This window comes from Oryzias latipes, chromosome 18, assembly GCF_002234675.1.
Source record: "Oryzias latipes chromosome 18, ASM223467v1".
Classification (NCBI taxonomy): Eukaryota; Metazoa; Chordata; class Actinopteri; order Beloniformes; family Adrianichthyidae; genus Oryzias; species Oryzias latipes.
In genome coordinates, this window is record NC_019876.2 from 22,751,563 (window position 1) to 22,773,583 (window position 22,021).

The window sequence follows — 22,021 nt, forward strand, 5'->3', positions numbered from 1 at the left end:
ACATCTCTGTTCCTCACAAATGAACATAACAGGAGGGTTAAAAAGTAGTCACAAACTACCATTATACCAACATTTTACACACAAAATAACACAATGCATTATTTTTTGGTTACCATCACCAATTCACAAAGGTTTATGTGAAAGATCCAAAAATCACAACTTGCAGAACAAACTGCACCAAACCCAAAAACCAGTGAAAAAATGAAGAAATTTGTTATCAGTGATCAGATTTTCACTTTGAACAGAAAAAGTTGAACTTCTCCTCATCATGTTTCTTGAACCAATTGTGTTCTCCTCCTGTCTTCATGGCTCCTGACATGTCACACTCATTCACCTGTCCAAGTGAGGCCCAGATGATGATGATGATGATGATGATGATGATGATAATGATGATGATGATGATGATGATGATGATGATAGAGAGAAAGAGAGACAAACAGCTGATGATGAAGAGGGAGAAGAACATAGAGGTACAGAAGAGAGGGCCGGGGCAAGGCAAGATCATTCTGAATGGCCTTCACCACACAAATTTGGGGGAATCATTGAGGCGATACACGCTTGAAAATGGCTCAAGCGTGTTGGATCCATAATCAGACAAGAAGTAATGAAATGTATACATTTAAACAATAAAAGTGTTGTGTGAGTGTTTAGATAGCTTTAGGAGGGGTGGATGGGACGTTGTATTATGTGCATTTATGTCTGTGTTTAGTCACATTTACTAAAAACAGAGTAAAAAGAATAAAATAATAAGAGCATAAAATAAAAGTAAGTAAAAGCATAAAAGTGGTAAAAAGTAGTTGCCCGTTTAGTGACTCCTCCTCATACCCCCCCCCCCTCCCAGCGGCATTGAACAGTCTAATTGCACTCGGTGCAAAGGACTTCCTGAGTCTTTCTGTGGAGCATGGCAGAGAGCAAAGGCGGTCGCTGAATGCGCTCCTTTGGTCAGTGAAGAGTCCATGTAGGGGATGACCAGTGTTCCTCTGCTCTGCCACCACCTCCACTGTCTCCAGGCTCCGCCCCACCACACAGCCTGCCCTCCTGATCAGACGATTCAATCATTTTATGTCCTTTTTGTTCGCACACCGCCCCCAACACACCACCGCATAAGACAGGGCACTCAAAACAATAGATTGATAAAACATTAAAAGGAGATCTGAACAGACATTAAAAGAGGCGAGTCTTTTTAAGATGTATAACCTGCTCTGCCCCTTCCTGTATATGGAGTCCATGTTTACCGACCAGTTCAGCTTCTTGTCCAGGAAGACTCCAAGGTATCTGTAGTTATCCACTACCTCCACCAATGAGGATGGGCTGAACCGCAGCAGGTGTTCGACGAAAGTCCAGCACCATTTTATTTGTCTTGGTGGTGTTGAGGTGGAGACAGTTTCTCTGGCTCCAGTGCACAAAGTCCTCCACCAGCTGTCTGTACTCCCCCTCCTCACACTCTTTGATACATGCCACAATTGCTGTGTCATTTGAGAACTTTTGCATGTGGCATGCACCAGAGTTGTAGTGGAAGTCAGCGGTGTAGAGGGTAAAGAGGAGAGGTGAGAGCACTGTGCCATGTTGAGCCTCCATGCTGCCAGTCAGTATGGAAGAACTGCAACTCCCCATTCTGACAAATTGTGGCCTGTTTGTCAGTCTGTTATCCATGACACCAGTTGGAAGTTCACACCAAAGGAGAGGAGCTTCTGCTGGAGAAGGACAGACTGGATTGTATTAAAAGCGCTAGAGAAGTCAAAAAAGAGCTTTCTCACAGCACAGCCTCCTGTGTCCAGGTAGGAGAGAGCCCGATGTAGAAGATACAAGACGGCATCCTCAACTCCTATTTTTGGTTGATAGGCGAACTGGAGAGGGTCTTCATCCCCCTGAACCTGGGGTCGCAGGCGCTGGGTCTTCATGACATGAGATGTAAGGGCGACCGGCCTGTAGTCGTTCAGCTCACTGGGGTGACTCCTCTTGGGCACAGGAACAATGCATGATGTTTTCCACAGTGATGGGACCCTACCCAGCTGCAGGCTCAGGTTATAAACCTGCTGTAGGGGGTCTCCCAGTTCTGCAGCACAGGCCTTAAGGAGCCGTGGACTCACTCGGTCTGGACCAGCTGCCTTCCTGGGGTGGAGCCTTCTCAGCTCCCTCCTCACCTGATCAGCAGTGATGGAAAAAGGGTGATTGTTGGGATTTGATGACTGAGATGGGGGCAAAGGGGGGCAGCAGGGGGAGCAGAAGCAAGATGGTTGGGGAGGTCGGTGGGGCACTGCAGCACCGGGGAGCAGTTAGCCTGGGGGGAGCTGAACATGTTGAAGAAACCATTGAGTTGATCGACTCTCTCCTGACTCCCGCTTGTCGCACCTCCCTCTTTTTTGCTGCATCCAGTCATAGTCTTCATGGTGTTCCAGACCTCACGCAGGTTGTGTTTTCCTTCAACTTCTGCTCTAATTTCCTCCCGTGTGGCTTTTTGGCCTCCTTCATGCAGACTTTTAGTTATTGTTGGACCTTTTTCATCTCCTCCCAATCTTTGCTCATGAAAGCCCTCTTCTTCCTGTTCAGAACTGCCTTAACTTCCCTGGTAACCCAGGGTGTGTTGTTTGAGAAGCTCCTGACAGTTCTGACAGGCACCACCAAGTCCACACAGAAGTTCATATAGTCCGTCATGCAGCCCACATATCCTTCAATGTCATCCCCATGAGACCCAATCAGTTCACTCCAGTCCGTGCACTCAAAGCAGTCTCTGAGGGCCTCCACAGCACCAGCAGACCATCCCCTCACCTGTCTGGTGATGGCCGCCTGCCTCTTCACAAGAGTGGCGTAGCTAGCCTGCAGGTGTATGAGGTTGTGGTCAGATTTTCCAAGGGGGGGGGGGGGGGGGGGGGGGGGTAGAGGGGCAGCTGAGTATGCGTCCAGAGTGTTTGCATACAAAAGATAAATATTTCTTTTTTTTTGAGTGGGGCAGTCGACATATTGGTGAAAGGTGGGCAGAGTGGTTTCCAGGCATACGTGGTTAAAATCACCAGAAATGATCATGAACGCCCCTGGGTGCTTAGACTGCAGTTCTGTGGTTGTGTTATATATTGTCTCCAGAGCCGCCTGTGCTTCCGCTCTCGGAGGAATGTAAACACAGAGCGCGATGACGTGGGAAAACTTACATGGGATGTAATAGGGCCTGATGCCCACCGCTAGCAGCTCCAGATTACGGTCGGAGATCACCTTTTTAACTGTCAGAGGATTCGAGTGACACCATGGTCTGTTAGCATACAGGATGAGGCCACCCCCCTTGCTCTTCCCACAGGAGTCTGGATCACGGTCTGCTCTCACGTTGGTAAAACCGGGCAGATCCACGTTAAAATCCGGCACATAGCTGGTTAGCCAGGTCTCTGTGAAGATGAGGAGGCTGCTCTCCATGTAGCAGTGTTGTATCTTGATCAGTCCAGCAAGCTCGTCTGTCTTGTTGGCGTTAACGTTTTCAATGACGGGGGATGCATGGTTTGAAACAACACCGGTTAGCCGGCTTTGCCTTCAGCTTCGCCTTGTGTTTACGACCAGCTCGGCACCCCGGTATTTCCGCCTAAGCTCCGATGGAATAACATGACGGATTCCGGGGTTTTTCTGTTTCCTGTGCATCAGTATTTCTTTCCTGAGATAAACTATTCCACTAATGTTGGCCTGCATTAGTAGATCAAAAAATCTCAAACGTACAAACATTCACACACAGAGCAGCGGATGTGCAGCAGAGGCTGAGATGGAGGTAGCGGAGATGAAGATGTTGAGGTTCTCCTTAGGAATGACCAGGTTAGACAGGATAAGGAACGAGTACATCAGAGGGACGGCTCATGTTGCCTGTGTTAGCGACAAAGTCAGAGAAGCCAGACTGAGATGGTTTGGACATGTTCAGAGGAGGGATAGTGGATATATTGGTAGAAGGATGTTGGAGATGGAGCTGCCTGGCAGGAGGGCAAGAGGACGGCCAAAGAGGAGATATATGGATGTCTTAACAGAGGACATGAAGTTGGCTAATGTTAGGGTAGAAGATGTCCATGATAGAGTGAGGTGGAAAAGGATGATTCGCTGTGGCGACCCCTGATGGGAAAAGCCGAAAGAGAAAGAAGATTACAATGAAAGGTGTATAAATGTTTAGGTAGTCTTTTTCTAATACAAGCCTCTTCACCAAAATATTGAAAAATTATCCAAGTACAGCCTTTGGAAGTGGACCCCGTTGCTGTCCCATTCTGGGTGGGCGCTGTGGCGATGCTCCCATGGCCAGACTGGCTCCTGGTATGAAGAGATTACCAAATGCCGTTTCCTCACAGCAAAGCCAAGCCTTACTTGTTTGTTTGTTTACTTATTTATTTATTTATTTATTTATTCAAACTTGCATAGTCAATAGTCATTCTCATGGGCCATGGGTCATATGTTTTAATGGAGGGGAATGGGAAGGGTGAAGGGTGGGTTGGGTTTTTACTGTAATGTTGTGTGCTTTCTGTTTTTAATGTTTAAGCGTGCATGAGTGCATGAGAAGCGCTATTTTATAAATAAAGTTTGATTTGATTTGATATCGCGATATGTACCATATTGTCAGACTCATCAGATAACACACACCTCTACTAAATGTGTCATTGCATAGCTCTGAGTCTGTTCCATGTCTGATTCCTCCTCGTCCTGTGACAAAACTAAAACATGTTTCCTCCTTTTTTAAGTCACACATTCAAGTTATTTTAATGTAAAAATGAAAAAAAATGAACAAAAACATGAATATTACTATTCTGGTTATGAATTTAGTTTTTCACATTCCTTGAAAGATATTTCAGAGCATAAACGATTGTGAAGGTTGAAGGTTTTTTTTTAGTAAAAAAGAGGAAAACAATTTGATTTGGAGTTTTAAAACCTTTTAATAACTGTCATTTGTTTATACAGAGATTAGCCCTAAATGTGAGATATGCATATCATTTACAAAACAATCAGCATGTAAAAAATATAATCTACAGGTGTACAAATGAAGGCACATTTTATTACTCTCCAAGAAATAAAAGTAAAAGTACTCAACATCAACTTGTCCAGGGTGTACACCACAGCTTCACCCAACAGTAGCACCTAAAAGGCTCCGACATCCCCATGACACCAAAAGTTATGAAGATAGATGGATGTTAAATGACATCCAAACAGCAAACTGTTTCCTCAAATCTAAAATGTTGCTTTGCTAAATGTTTTAAAATTTAATTAAAATAAAAAATCTCGATAGAAAAAGCTTGTGATCATTGAGCAGATGATCATCTTGAACAGAAAAAGTTGAACTTTTCCTCATCATGTTTCTTGAACCACTGGTGTTCTCCTCCTGTCTGCATGGCTCCTGACATGTCACACTCATTCACCTGTTCAGGTGAGGCCCAGTTCTTGTAGTGGACCACCTCATCACTGACCCAGAACCAGAACCCCAGAGTGCAGGTGTAGCGCAGTCCAGTCCACACAAAGGGAGAGGAGGCATTCTTGGTTTTCTCCTGGACCCAGATCTGTTCATCCATGTTAGTGATGGTGACCAGGTCATGGTGGTGATGTCTGCAGTAGTATAAGGCCTCCTCCCAGGTTCTGTTCTCTTTGATCAGGATCACTTGATCTGATGAAGAAGGAACTGATTAAAAAACTGCATCAAAGCTGTTGCTTTGCCCAAGTCATAACTTATGGCTTCATAAAAGCTAAAGTGAACAAAAATGTATATTTAAACATTTAAAATGACAAAAAAGAAGAATCACAAGCATGATCTGCTAGGGGTCTAACAATACGCTAAAATCTCAATTCGGTTTGATTCAGAATTTCATAGGGCTCAGTTTGGAACTGCTGTTTAACAAATCTGCCTGATATGAACGGCCATTTTATGAACTATTATTTTATTGTCATTTATTGTGTGTGTTTTGCTGCTGGACACCTGAATTCCCCCCATAAACCAGCGATCCTCATCAGGTTTGTGAATAAAAAACACAAGCTAGCTCTGATGAATCAAAGGACAAATCTGAAGGGATCTGCTGCTTATCTGAACAACCATCTGACCTGAAGGAACGCTGAAATAGCCAAACATGCCAGGCTTCTCAGGAAGCGTAAGCAGATTGAGATCACTTGGGTTAAAGGCTAAAGGATTTACGTCAAACCACTCATTCCACCGGACCGGTCCAAGGTTCTGGTCGTATACACCACAAAGGACTTTGAGAAGTGTTTGGTCACGGACGTCTGAACCAACATGCAGTAATAAATCAAAGAGTCAAATAATTTCAAGAAACATGGCGCCTGGATTCTGTTCTGACCTGCAGACAACTTTCAGCGCCGCTGATAACAGCCGCTGAAGGATATGGACCTTAATCTAATGTCTGCAGACATAACAGTGAAGAGAACTATAAACTCTGTTTAAACCCAGAAGAACAGCTGTTAATCAGCACAAGAAGGAATACTAACCTTGGTCATTCGACAGATTATGGACCCTTTTATTTCACAGCATTATCTTATAATACTAAAAAAATCAATTCTTATTCAATTATTGAAGATGGTTAAATTGCTTGATTTCTAATGATTTTAATTCACTTGCTTCATTTTTGCTCCAAAAATTGAAAAATTGATTCATGATTTTTTTTAGTGAAACATAATTTGCACATATTTTACTGATATAGTATTTTTTAAACATATACATGTTTTTTTTAAGTAACGTAATCTGCATATATTTTAGATAACTGATTTACATTTGCCATGCTGATTTTTAAAATAGTTGTTTTTTACATAATCATTTAAGTAATTCATCTTTGTCATCTGCTTTATTGATACCAAAGGATTCTTAATTCTGTCTGATACATGTTATGAACCCGATAATAATAAATCACGTAATAAAATGGCTACAGTAGCTCATTTGCTTCCTTCCACTCTATTTCAAGCAATATTTAATTTTATGTCTAATTATCCTAAGTTTAATACGTCATTGTATGTACCACCTTGCCTCTGGTGGTAGGCGGGCGCCTGTGTTTGGCAGCGGAGCAGCCACCAGTGTGTGAATGTGTGTGTGTGACTGGGTGAATGGGTCTGTGACTGTAAAGCGCTTTGTCCTTGTAGGAAGAAAGGCACTATATAAGTATACGCCATTTACCATTTACCATAACTGATGATTGTAATGTTTTGTGTATTATTCTTATTTGAATGGTTGAAATAAACCAAGTCAAATCAAATGAAAAAATATACATAAAAACATACAGCATTTGACTTATTCATTTGTCTTTTCCCTTCATGGATGCTGAAAACAAAGCTGAAGTGTTACCACACAGGAGAGCTTAAGGAGATTGTGTGTGTGTGTGAGTGTGTGTGTGGGGGGGGGGTCCTCATCTCTGGCCTCGCATCTGCATTAGCCATATGTTGTCCATCACCTAATAGTGTCTCTAAGGAAACTCACGGCTAACATTCCTTCCGTCTCAGCACAAGGTTAATACAGGGGCGACTTATGGGTTAGCCCTACCTATAGCCACTAAGACTCATGGGAAGTGGGAAATCTTGTGTGTTGAATTCTTCACCATCACTGAAAAAGCTATGAAGAGAAGTCAGATTCATGCTGTTACACTGTCCGTGTTTGCTCATAATAAATGGGTTTAACTGCTGGAAAGGAGATGGAGCAATCTTTTGCTCTGTCTACTCTATGAGACTTAAAATTAAAAAGAAAAAACAATCAGCCAAACTGCTTTTTCTTTGCTTTTGCTTTTTTTTCTTCTTCTTCTTCACACCGCTCATTCTGGTTCTCATTCTGGTTTAATGTTAACATGTGTTCTAATGATAATCAATTATTATTACATATCGGTATCGTTACTGTTTAATGAAATCATGAATGAATGTTTTCTGAAGATCATCAATCATTTCTAGGCACTGGATTTTGTTACTTGAAAAGAATCTATCAGATCAGAACCGGATTTAAAACACTGTAAAACTATCAAATGAATGAACTCTGTTGGGGTGGGATTATATAAGGTTAATGAGTTCAGTTAATCAGTTAATGATCACTGTATTTAATTAAGCAAATGTGATTTAAAGGATATTTTTGTTTTATTTTCGGTCTTTTTAATCTATGCATTTCATCATTTCTGTAATGAATTTGATAAATATGTGTAATTTCTTTATTGCTTTGACTACAATGCTTGAAATAAATCAATAAATCAAATCAAAATCAAAAAATCATTCTGTAACCAATTAAAATGATAAAGAAAATGGTATTTGACATTTCGGTTTCAAAAAGTTCTCCAGTAAATGTGTAGAAAATTACATTTAGAAATATCTAATTTGACAATTAAAATGGAACAACAGAAATGCTTTTTCATTTTCACCATGTAACTGCATCAATTGACTCAAAAGTAAAGTTAAAAATCAATCCTCCAAAATGCTTTTTCATTTTTTCTTCTTCAACACTGCTTATTTGGTGACATATTTAAAGTGAAAGTGCAAAGAGTTGGAATTGCATTTTCTTTTTCACATCCACATTTCACAAGCCAGTGTAGCATAATTCATTTCCAGTTAGCATGTCATGGGGGACGCAGGGGCGTTGTTGGTCCTTCCAGCAAATGGCAAAGGTTCAGCATGGCAAAATCTGTGCTAGAGCTGTTCATGGGGCTGCAGTTTTCCTCTTACAGCAAAATCAGTGGGAAGCAGCAGGAGATGATCTTCTAAATGTGCTTTTATTATTGTTAAAATTGTTATTAAGGGACTGTTCGCTCATAACTTTTTTAGTCCCTGAAGTCAGTGCTTTTTTTCTTGGCTGCAAGGACCCGGAAGAAGGGTTAAGATTAGGCTAATACGCGCTATCAACATTTAGCCGTGGGTTAACTTAAACTCCGTCCGGGCAATGCCGCAATGACCATCTTGGATGTAAATACGTGGGAATAACAGCCTTTATTTTGTCTGGACATCACTGGAAACACAAATTCCAACGATTGTCAACATAGTTTCTTATGTTCAAGTAGCAGCATTTCTGCCTTCCGGAGCTTCCGGCCACCTATGGCTTTGGTCTAGCGGGCCGGGGAGGGTGCTTTGATAGAGCATTCACTATGTCCAAAGACAAGCTAGTCCAGGGGAAGTTTTAAACCGCGGTCCATCCGGCTGCGGACCTTGGTGCGAAGGTCCGGATCGCAGAAGGCGGAATTGCTGGTACGCAGTCCTGATAAACCATGTAAACAATCAGGAGCACACAGCGTTACAAAACACCCTCCCCCTGCTGCTAACACAAAGCCACGTGCCTGGTCACACTGCTCCTAGACATGTCGGTGCCTTTTAGCAGCCGGCCACACCGAGTTAGCACTGTCGTCATCGCCCCGCCTCCCTCCCGGAAATGCTGACTAGAACTGAATTATGCTACACTTTTCACAATGTGGATGTGAAAAAAGGAAAAAGCAATCCCATCTTTGCATTTTCGTTTTTATTATGTCACAGAATAAGCTACTAGAGAACTTTATGAAAATGACATGTCGAATACCATTTTCTTTATCATTTTAATCAAGTGACAGAAAAAAACGGTGAAGAAGCAGAAATATAAAAACAAATTGAGGAATGATTTTAAAAATTTTTTTTGAATAATTTGATGCAGTCACATTGTGACAATGAAGCAGCTTTTCTGTCAATCCATTTAATTGAATCGGTTAGTTCAAAAGGGGCCCAAGTCCTCAATTTTTCTAAATAGAGATATTATATGTTCTATGGTTTTCAAGGGAAAAGCTTATGTGCAAAACAGTCCCAAGTCTGTTGTAATGTATTGAATATGCTTGACATTTAAAATGCATTACATGCAAAATTCCTGGACTTGGGCCTCTCTTGCATGGGCTTTGCTTTATCCCATAAATGGCAGCACTAGTTATCCAATATGGGAGCACCCCTGTTTAATTCAAGAAGGGCCTAAGTCCGGAGACGTTAGTTTGCTAGTCCTCTGAAATTATAAAAGTGAGGGGCTTCATATTATAGCATTTCTAAGCTATGAACTGGTGCTAAATCTGTGTAAAGTATTAATCATTTGGTGTAGCCTCCCTTTAAGCTATGCAATAAAATCATTTCCTGGAAAAACAAACCTCTTGGACTTGGGCCCCATTTGAACTTCAAAACTTTCAGTTGTAAAATTAGATTTTTCTAATTGAATTTTTCTACACATTTGCCAGAGAACTTTTTGAAAATGAAATATCAAGTACAATTTTCTTTATCATTTTAATTAAGTGACAGAATAAGCGGTGTTGAAGAAGAAGAAAAAATCGGTTTGGCAGATTTGAAAATGAGAAAGCATGTCTGGTATTGACATTTATTTTTAAGTATGCTACAGAGATGCTTTCATACTTTTGTCTTTTGAACCCTAAAATTGAGAATTTTAAAGCAAGCTATTGACTGAACGAAACGTCACACTACGGTAGCCCCACTTGGACAAACTACGTAGAGTGAAGATCTGCTCGGGCTCTACATATTTTAATTTCACGTTCCCTTTTGTAACCTAAAGTTATTTTCCTTCATAAATTGTGTCTGACAATATTCTTTGTAAATTTTATAAAAAGATTTTGCCACAATCCGCTTGTTATTCCAGTTTAAGTTCAGTGATTATGGCTGAAAATGTTGTTAGCACGGCTAAATGTTGTGCTTCCGGTTCCAATCTGCCAATAAAAAAGCACTGGGCGCAGGGATTATAAAAACTATAAGCAAACATGCAATCAATAATAATCATAACAATAATAAAAGCATGTTTAGAAGACAATGTCACTCTATAATGGAACTCTGTTTGTTTACAACAGACGTCATAATATTTTCGTCTATGATGGTATCGTACTTTGTCCAGACCAATTACTATCTGACACGTCATCGGACCAACGGACAGCCAATCACATAATGTGACGTAAGCATTAGTCCCAGGACCCCGAAGGACCCTGGACAGATGTTCCAGGCCGAACGGTTATTGTACCTACAGCGGTTTTAGGCACAGGTAATACCGGCAATTGTCCGGTGCGCAAATTTAATGTTGAGGCAGCGGTGGTGACAGCGGCTCAGTGCTTGGAAAAATATCTGGTCCACTATTGGGTTCCTATTATCTGTTCTATCAGAGTTTGTAACAGCCAGAAGCCTTTGAATTCCTGTCCCTGCAGCTGCTCCTGTCTGTGTCACATGCGGCTGCGCGAGTGAGAACGAAAGAAGAGGGGTGGGGCGGGCTCTATCTGACAGGTGAATCGGGAACGCGGAGGAGAGCTGCCTGTTGCCCAATACCAGGATCACCACGTGCTTTTAGATTCCTCAGCTAATGCTAATTATGTCATTCTTTATGAACTATTGTAGACATTTTGATGACATCTTTATTTCCCATCTAGAGATAGACAGAGATGGAATGAACCTAAAAGGTGAAGAAAATGCATTCCTCCAGCCAGCCACCGCGCCTCTGTTGGAAATAAGCCAAAACTCACCTTCCTATATAAAGACTTCTTAACTCACCTTATTGTCCGAGTCTCCTTCTGGGTTACAGCATCTGGGTCACTCCGAATTATAGTCTTACCATGATAGAACGAACTGGCCAAACTCCTGACCCAGCTGACCCAGAAGGGCTCCAACACACCTTATCCATACAAGGAAATCTTCTTATACGTCAAGCGGAGGCCATCACTCTCATATCCTCGGCCCAGTGGGATCTTTTTCGTCACCTCGACAGCATCACGCAAATACTCAGTGCTGCTACTAGCCAACATGCTAATCCCGCAGCTGCTGCTCAAGTTCCCGTCAACAACATCACTTCCGCCGATATCCCGGAAAATGTCCGTCTCCAGCCGGAACCTTTCTACGGCGATGTTGAAACCAGTGGGGGGTTCCTACTTCAGTGCCAACTCATTTTCCAACAGGCTCCCAGATACTACCAAGCCGATCATAGCAGAATTTCACTGATTGTAAACTCTCTCCGCAGCAAGGCACTACAATGGGCCCAAGCCTTTCTGGCCTCACATCCCATCACTCATCTTCGGTACGACCGGTTCATAGCGGATTTCCGACTAGTCTTCGATCAGTCTCGAAAGCAGGAAGAAGCAGTCCGGCGGTTACTAAGTCTCCAACAAGGTAACCGCCCGGTAAGCGATCATCTGATAGATTTCCGCAATTTTAGCGGTCGAAACGGGTTGGCCATATGCTGCTCTTAAAGGAATTTTTTATCAGTCACTAAACGAACGTATCAAGGATCATTTATGTTCACAGCCAGAAGCGGACTCATTTGAAGATCTCGTTACTGCTGCCCTAAGGTCCGACTTCCGGCTACGAGAACGTCTCGCAGAACAAAGACGTAAGCCTCCGCTTCCTCCGGTTAATCCATCTCCTCCTGTGTATGTGATTCAACCTTCAAATCGATGAAACCCCTGACAATGTTTCCGAGGAACCCATACAGATCGGTCATTCTAAGTTAACCCCCGAAGAACGTTTAAAACGGCGCGTCGAGGGCTTATGTTTCTATAGTGGCCAAGCCGGTCATATGGTCTCCGAATGCCGCGCAGGTTTAACCCCCCGCTAGATGACAGGCCACGGGGGAAAGTTTCTGAACTCATCCACAATTCCAAGTTTTTATTTGTTCCTGTCAAGATCAGTCACAGAAATAAAGTCTTCGAAGTCAAGGCTCTCATAGACTCAGGGGCAGAACATAGTCTTATTGACCAACGTCTCGTTCAGGAACTCTCTCTTCCTGTTGAAACTCTCGCTAATCCTGTTAAGGCTGCCGGCCTAGGAGGCAAACAACTTAATCGCATCACTACGCGCACCAGCCCCTTTCTCCTTTTTACCTCGGGAAATCACCGGGAGTACCATAAGTTTTTCATTACTCATTGTCAACAGACCCCGATAATCCTGGGGTTTTCCTGGCTCCAGATTCACAATCCGTGCATAGAGTGGAGCTCGCCCCGTATCGCTAACTGGACCACCTACTGTATGGCTAATTGCCTCCATTCCGCCTTGCCCATTCCCAACGCTCCTGATTCTGCTCAAGATGAAGAAATTGACCTGTCTAAGGTTCCAGTCTGTTATCATGATCTTCGTACTGTTTTCAGTAAAGCTAAGGCTAGCTACTAAAAGTGTGATTTTCATGTATCAACCGTCCCCTTCTTGGGATACATAATTGAAGCTGGCAACATACGCCCGGACCCCGCTAAAATTGAGGCCGTCGCTCAGTGGGAAGTACCCCAGACTTGAAAGAAGCTTCAACAGTTTTTGGGTTTTACAAATTTTTACCGCCGCTTTATCCGGAACTACAGCAGCATAGCGGCGCCTCTCACTCAACTCACCTCCATTAATAAACCCTACGCTTGGAACCCTGCTGCTGATTCTGCATTCCAGAAACTAAAAACGCTTTTCGTTTCAGCCCCCATCCTGATCCAACCAGACATCACCAGGCAATTTATCGTGGAGGTGGACGCCTCTGATTCCAGTGTGGGGGCGGTTCTGTTGCAACGGGAAGACAGCTCTGGAAAGCTCAAACCGCGCGCTTTCTTTTCCCGCAAACTAAGCCCGGCTGAGCAAATCTATGATGTGGGCAACCGGGAGTTACTGGCTATTAAGTTGGCCTTGGAAGAATGGCACCACTGGCTGGAGGGAGCAGAACAACCATTCATAGTGTGGACAGATCATAAAAATCTTGCCTTTCTCCGCAGCGCTAAACGCTTAAACTCCCGCCAGGCCCGGTGGTGTTTGTTTTTTTGACCGCTTTCACTCTACTATCACTTACAGTCCTGGCAGCCGTAATGTTAAGCCTGACGCCTTGTCTCGTAAATATTCCACCACTGATTCCAACTCTGACTCTTCCATCCTTCCTACGTCCTGTTTTGTTGGTAGACTCACCTGGGTGAGAGCAAAGTCTAGCATGCTCAAGGTGAGATCTCCGCCGGAACATCTTGTCCCACTGGCACTCTGTATGTCCCTGATTCCCTCAGGTCTGAGGTCATATCCTGGGGACACACGTCCCGCATTGCCTGCCACGGGGGAGTCTACAGGACCATCCGCCTCTTAAAGCGCCGCTTTTTCTGGCCCACTCTCCCAGCAGGACGTCAGAGAGTACATCTCTGCCTGCAGTACCTGCGCCCGTTCTAAGTCCTCCAACAGGCCTCCCTCTTGACATCTACTGCCCCTATCCATGCCAAGCTGTCCCTGGTCACATATTGCGGTGGATTTCGTTACAGGGCTTCCACCGTCGCAAGGCCATACGGTAATTCTCACAATCATTGACCGTTTTTCTAAAGCCGCTCAATTCATTCCCCTGCCCCAGTTGCCCTAGTCCACCACGTTTTCCACCATCATGGGGTTCCCAGCGAAATCCTGTCTTACCGCGGACAACAATTCACTTCCCAAGTGTGGAAGGCTTTCTGCTCCGCCCTCTGAGCCACTGTCAGCCTTACCTCCAGGTACCACCCTCAAGGCAATGGACAGGCAAAACGGGCAAACCAGGAACTGGAGGCGGCTCTCAGATGTCTGGTGGCCCAGAATCAGGACTGGTCCAAATACCTGGTGTGGGTGGAGTATGCCCACAATTCCCATTCATCCACTGCCACCGGGATATCACCTTTTGAGGCTTCCGTGGGCTACTCACCCCCTTTGTTTCCTTCCCAGGAAATGGATCTGGGAGTGCCCTCGGTCCAGCTCCACCTCCAGCGGTGTCGTGACATCTGGCTGCAGACCAGGGCGGCTCTCCTCCGCACCAAGGAGAGCAACTGCCAGATAGCCAACCGTCATAGGGTGGTGAGTCCCAATTATCAGTCTGGACAGAAGGTTTGGTTGTCTGCTCGTAACATTCCTCTACAGGCCTCGTCCCGGGATCTGTCTCCTAAGTTCATTGGACCCTACACCGTTGACCGTGTCATCAATCCTGTCTGCGTCAAGCTACATCTTCCTGCTGCCCTCAAGATCAATCCCACATTCCACGTTTCTCAAATCAAGCCAGTTACTGAGAGTCCGCTTTCCCCGCCGTCCACTTCCCCGCCAACCCCCGGTACCATCGACGGCGCCCCGGCCTTTACGGTCAGTAGGATTTTGGATGTCCAGCACCGTGGGCGAGGGTTGCAGTTCTTGGTGGACTGGGAGGGGTATGGTCCGGAAGAATGTTCGTGGATCTCCCGTTCCCTCATTCTGGACCATACCCTCATCGATGACTTTTACCGCGCCCACCCTGACCGTCGTCTTGGACCGCCTGTTGGCGGTCGTTGAGGGGGGGGGTACTGACATGGTGCTTCTGCCAGCTACTCTCCCCCTCCCCCGTCTGCTCTGTTCTGGACGCGACCAGCTGCCACCACTTACCTCATCACTGCCGCCTTTTTAAGGATCTCCTGGATCCTCTGTCGGTGCCAGTTCGTTTTACCTCCCACGGTGCATCGTCAGGCTCGATCATGTTCTTGTTCTGTTTACCAAGTTCCGTGTTACTTATTGCTCTTCTCGTCTTTGCCTCAGGAAATATCTACTCTGGATCTCACCTGGTCGCAGTCCTCTGGTTTCACGCCGTCTCATATATTATAGTCTTACCATGACACATATAGTACAAGTGATTGAACCGACATACAGAAAGACAGCAGTACCGTCTGACTGCATAGGTTTTGTGCAATCCAATGTGAGGCTCAGCGGGCTGGTGCCTCATCGCACGTCACTTCTTAGTATCTGAATGGCAAATGTGGAAATTCAGCGATTTTGAAAAGAAAAAACACCCAAAAATGGTACATTTAAATGGAAAATGACTGCAAAGCACAAATTACTGATTAAATATAATAATTGAATTTATTTTTTCTCTTTTCTTCCCATATATTCCTATGCTGAACTATATTCCTGTGCTGAACCTGTGCCCATAAACACACACTTAATGCCTGAGACTTGCTTTGTTTCATTGTCTGTTACCTTTAACAGATATTTTTGTAGACGTTCAGTACTAAACTTGAGTTGGTTTGCAGCATTGACCGTCTGGTAGAACTGGATTTCTGTTACCCATCCCTCCTCATGATCCAAACAGGAAGTACTCAGTGGTACCAAAAAGCCAAAATCCCATAGACTTCTATTGAGGAATGAACAGCTGTCATTCTTGTTAGAATAACCATCCTTGCTCTGCCCTTTTTTTAAAATTTGTTCTTGCTTATTCTAATTTTTAAAATCTTTTTTCAGTGTTCCAATTTATTCAAGTTATAAACTGGCCAGTCAGATGCTTCAATAAAAGTAGGTGGTCTCACTATCAAAACATTTGATTGACAGATTCTTGCCATAGAAACGATGATTCAAATTGATTCAGACCAATCACTGCTTACTGACGTCTTCTGGCTCCAACGTGGTGGCGTCCACATTGAAAAAAAATGGCAACTGAATTGACTTCATTTTGTTAAAACCAGAAACAGAAGCAAACTATTTTCTATGAATGACGTCACACTCGCTCAGTCCAGTTCTTCTGTCTTACAGTCAATGCTTTTCAGTCAAGTAATAAAATAAACAAATGTAACTGGTGAGGAAAAAGGTTTTCTGTAATTGTTGTAGGAGCCAATACCTGTATAGCAGATGAAGGGTCTTTTATCTGTACAGTCTTCACTGATCAACTCGCCTCTGTCATTCATCATGATGCAGTCTTTGTTTCCAGTCTTTCTGGGATCCCAGAATGTAAAAGAGAACCTGCTCCCATCTGACCAAGCCCGGGTTTCTCTGGTTAGGCCAATAAAGATGTGATCAATTGTGCAGAAATTCAGTAATGATTCCATGGTCACATAGGTTGCTCCGTTATTTAGCTTGAATAGCTCAGCTTGCTTCTTTTTCTGATGCTGCTCCAGAGACTGGTTTGATCCTAAACCTAAGCAAAAGCAAGCCTCCTCCAGCTCCTTCAGCTGTTGTGTTCCACCAACTAGACCCGTGTGTTTCTCTTCACAGTACTCTTGGGCTTCATACCAAGTCTTTTCATGCCCAAAGAAGTACAGTTTTTTGGATGAGTCTTTATCTGTGGAGTAAAAACAAACAAATAAAAACCTGCTGTCTCTTTAGAGGAAAACCAATTTGCAAAGCAGTCTATTTAACATAAAATTTACATTCTAGTCAGTCACTATTTAGATTTGACATGGTGGCTTTTTCTGTTTTTATGTTACTTCAAGTTTTGGACGACAAGGCAGTTTTTTTTTTTTACAACTTTCTTCACAAGAACAGTCAATTAGGCCCTACTTTCACTTGAAGACAGGTTCAAGTACTTTATTTTCACCCCTGCAGAGGTGGGAACAAACCCTAATTTCTGCAAATCTGCAAACAAACATGTCTTCTGGTTACCATTGTAGCAGAGAAAATGTGTTGGATTTTCACAGGAAACAGCCTCCCACTCTGCCTTGGAGTTTTTCCATATTGCCCCACAGTTCTTTCCATCCTTTGGTTCTCCACTGCCCCACTTTGTGTCGCTCTCATTGAAATGCAGACCAGATAGAGACCAACGCCATGTGTTGTTGTTATGCAAACCAATCCAAGCCTCCATCGGCTTCTCTGAGGCCTTTCTGAGTTGGTCTAAGTCTGCCGTGCTCCTCAATGTGGCCAGATCCGTGTGAAATTCTCTGCAGAACCGCTGAGCGTCAGTCCAGTTCAGTTTCTGACCAATATAGTTATATTTGTGCAACTGACACGTGAAAATAACGAACAGATCTGTGAGAAAAACAGAATTTACAATTAGAAAAGTCTGCTTGTCAACAATAGGACGAGATGTAAAAAAATATTGTAATTAAATTCATATTTATACTTTTGCTGTATGAAACATTACTGAAAATCCACTTACCACCAAGAAGAAACAGAAACAAAACCAACTTCATTTTGAACTGAAGGTCTTTTAAAGCTGAAGAAGAAAAGTCATTTCAGATTTCTTCATTTTGAACTTTTTTTCAAACCACATTAACTTTTACTTCATTAAAACATTTATTATTGTTCATATTTTTCCATCTCAGCTGATTTACTTAAATATTCAAATGATCTGTTATGGAGGGACATTTACATGACTCTCTGTCCTGATGGCAAATATACCCTATTTAACTCTAAAGGTTTAAAAAATTACATATTTATTGGTAAACAAATGAATTCCTGAAAAACAAACATCATTTTCAATTTACAGTCAGAATTTTAAAGTAATTTATTATTAAAAAGTATAATTTTTTCTATATTAAAGTATAAAAAGTAAATAAGTGTGTTTTTTTAATAAATTTTACAATAATTGAAATATGCTAGCTTTTGAATTTGTTTTAATGTGTTACTATTTTATTTATTTATTTATTCTTGTGCAAGGTTATAATTTATTATTATTTTTATTAAATACAAGCATAAACAGATGTAAATGTGAAATACTTAACTACACAAATGCATTTTTTATTACAGTGCATTATATTTAAAATATAAAGACATTCATTCTTGACAGTGGTAAATAAGTTGGAAAATAATCAGAATTAAAATATATGTAAATGAAGCCTATTTAACTTAATAATTTGGATCTGTGCAATTATTAAAAGTGGATATTCATTAATCCTGATTTAATATGCAAAAAACAATAAATGTAAAAATGCTAAAATTACTTATATCTTTAAAACTGGTAACATAAAATGTCTTTATGTTCACACCAGAATTTTTTTAATGTTCTTTTTCTGTTTAAATTTTTTCATAACTGCCCAAACTAACTGTAATTTGACATTTTTTCTGACGGCCTGAACTAACAGCTGTAATTTTAAAAACCCATTAAATATTCAGACAGCAGGTACTTTCTTACCTGCAGAGTTTCTCCTGAGCTTCAGTCTGATCTTCAACCTTCTGCTCTGATGTGTTGATGTGAAATGTTGACAGCATCAGTTCATCTTTGTACTTTATTAAAATCGTAAATATTTGAATAGAAAGTTGCCTCAAACACATTAGCTGGATCATTACAGAAGGTGACTGTTGTGTTTCGTGTCAGAGGCAGGTTTGAATCTTTTCCTGCAGCAGTTTGTTGCGTGCGTTCCCTCTGCTCACACAGAGGTACATAATGGCTGACAGTGTTTACCTGCTATACCACAGGAAATATGATGATGTGATTCAAACTTTACTGAGTATGGTGTCATGTTTTCAATGCGAGGCGGACCCAGACGCTGGAACCCAGAAAGAGCACAGGTGGCATGTAAGAGGCAGGTAAGAGTGTTTATTGTTTTTCCAGGGATGGAACTTTGAGTAGGCGAGAGGTGATCCAGATGGGCAAACGGCTGTGGCACGGCTGGAGGAACGAGCGCGGCGATTCACCGATTCGTTCCAAACGGCAGAGAGAGGGGTCCACACTGACGTCACTCGTGGGCAGGAATCCTGAGACAAGGAGACAAGGTTAGAGCCAGAACTTGGATTAGGACTAGAAGCACAAGAGCTAGACAAAACCATACTAGTCACCGTAATGGGTAACGATCTGGCGTTGATTAGTGGCGTTGGATCTCATTTTAAACAGCAGAGGATGATGAGTGGAGTGACGGCAGCTGGAGGGTAATCAGGAACAGAGTGGAGCCAAGCTGGAGGGGGAGGAGTCTGACCGAGGCACCATGACATATGGAAAGTTTCTGTCTCTTGAAAGCCAAGAGAGATAGATTGATACTCTTCACCCCCTTCATACATGCCACAAATGCAGTGTCATCAGATAATTTTTGCACATGACGTGTACCAGAGCAGAAGTCAGTGTTGTAGAGTAGTGGTCTCCAGACACCAGGCCGTGGATCGGTACCGGTCCGAGGAATAATTGGCACTGGGCCGCAGAAAAAACAAGTAATTATGCCTGGTTCTTTTTTTTCTTTTAATTTTCGACAATCTTTTATTTTAAAAGATCTTTTATTTTGAAAAATAACCAGATTCTAAGCGGAGGCCCCGGCGAAGATCTAGGACACGCTTGACTGGAGAGACTATGTCTCTAGGTTGGGGCGGTAATGTCTGGGTTACTCCTAGCTCCTCTGGGGGGATGGAAGTCTGGACAACTTTTTTTAGACAACTACCCCCACGACCCGCTCCCAGATGAGTGGAAGAAGATGTGCTGTGCTGGTGCTACACCAGAAAAGTTGTATGTGGAAGGTTTCCTTGCGAGTGGATAAGGGATCAGTGCAGGGACAGAAGAACAGATGGAGGAACAGCTATGACTTCAAGACAAAAAATAAAAAAAACAACAGTAGGCCACAAAGAGTCCTGTTAAAAATATGGATTTATTGCAACAGGCGAATTCCCACACACGGAGTCTGTTTACATAGTAATCACAACGTTCATTGGTAGAGTATGTTACAAGAGATTGACGTTCCACTGGTGTTATCTGTTATTTATATTCTTGTTGAAAGACTTTTTTTTGTGAGGATCAGAGGTGTTTTCTTTTTACAATTGGACCAAAATTAAGCAACCACTCTCCGTCGGCTGCGGTAAAATCCCCAGAGGGTTGACCGGTCCCCAGCCACATAAAGGTCAGGAAACACTGGTGTAGAGGGTGAAGAGGAGAGGCAAAAGAACTGAGAATTGTGCCTGGTGGGGCCTCTGTACTGCTGGTCACCTTGGAGGACCAAAAGTTCCCCATCCTGACAAACTGTGGTTTGTTCACCAGATAGTCCATAATCCAGGTCACCAGCTGGGGGGTCACTGCCAGTGAGAGGAGCTTCTGCTTTAGTAGAAGGGGGTTGGATGGTATTAAAAGCAAAAAACAGCATCCTCACAGTGCATAAGTTAAAAGAGGGTCCAGTGTAGGAGGAGGAGAATGGCGTCCTCCAGTCTGATCTTGAACTGGAGAGGGTCCTTTCCCTGCCACCCCTGGGGTCCCAGAAGCTGCAGGCCCAGTCACCGAAGTGTCTTTGTGACGTGTGAAGTGAGGGCGACTGGCATGTAGTCGATTAGCTCGCTGGGACAGCTCTTTTTGGGGACAGGAACACCTGATGGAAGGAGGGTAATCATTGGGGCCTGGTAAAAGGGATGGAGGGCTACACGAGGAGGGAAAGATTAAATGGTGATAAGGAAGGCTAGAGGAAGGCTGCAGGAGGGGGCCAGCAGATGGGTGACTACAGGAATGGGTGTTCCAAATGATTTTTATAACTTAACTTTTCCACATTTACAAACTTGATTTATTTTGAAAATAAAAAATGAAATACTGCAAAGACATTTGCAGATCTATAAGCTTTTAGTTTAAAAATTTTGGAGCATTTCATTAAAACAATAATAAAAAACGAACTCAGTAAAAAAAATTAGGAAAAAGCCTGTAATCAGTGAGTTAATTTCACTTTGAAAACATAACTTCTGAAAATAAAAAGGACAGTTTTAGGATGGAAATAACATCAGCAGGTAAAAAAATAAGGTCATAAATGTCATGTTGCCCCTGGTAGCTATACTTCCCCTCCCCTCTCTGCTCCTGACTCTACCAGCTGTGACCACTCACCTCATCAACCTTCAGCTCTTTATAAGGAGACCCAGCTCCTGCATTCTTAGCCAGTTCGTTGCCCCTGATGGTGCTTAGTCTGGTCTTTAGAGTCATATCTTGCTCCTATGTTTTGGCTCCTCACTAACTTTGTTCTCCTGCCTCAGGACTACAAACCACCAATGTCACGTGAGTCAGATGTCACTACGAGCAGCCGCTCCTGAAACTCCTGAGAAATCCAAACCACGTCAAGACCTCCAGTCACGCCACAAATCCTGAACTCACCAAGATCTGCAGCCACGCCACGATTCCTAACCACGCTGGATCAAAATAAATCCTATTACCTATGATCCTACTTACCTGTGTTTTCCCTCCGGGTTCCAGCATCTGGGTCGGTCTCGCCTACTAATCATGACAATAAACATAAATAATAATAATAAATAATAATTTATCTCGTCTTCGTTCAAGAAAAATATAACCAGATAATTTAGGAATTATGTAATCATTGAGCAGATTTTCACTTTGGACAGATAAAGTTGAACTTCTCATCATGTTTCTTGAACCACTTGTGTTCTCCTCCTGTCTGCATGGCTCCTGACATGTCACACTCATTCACCTGTTCAGGTGAGGCCCAGTTCTTGTAGTGGACCACCTCATCACTGACCC

The 22,021-nt window shown here is 42.9% G+C and overlaps 1 protein-coding gene across 1 annotated transcript; it reads right to left on the reverse strand.

Annotated features, from left to right (window-relative positions):
* Positions 1 to 232: 232 nt before the first annotated feature.
* LOC105356465 (macrophage mannose receptor 1-like) lies at positions 233 to 16,923 on the reverse strand. Its single transcript, XM_023965938.1, has 3 exons — positions 16,502 to 16,923; positions 5,367 to 5,608; positions 233 to 334 (listed from the first exon to the last, which is right to left on the reverse strand). Exons 1-3 carry the CDS (start codon positions 16,707 to 16,709, stop codon positions 233 to 235), a joined length of 552 nt encoding a protein of 183 aa, XP_023821706.1. The 5' UTR covers positions 16,710 to 16,923.
* Positions 16,924 to 22,021: the final 5,098 nt, after the last annotated feature.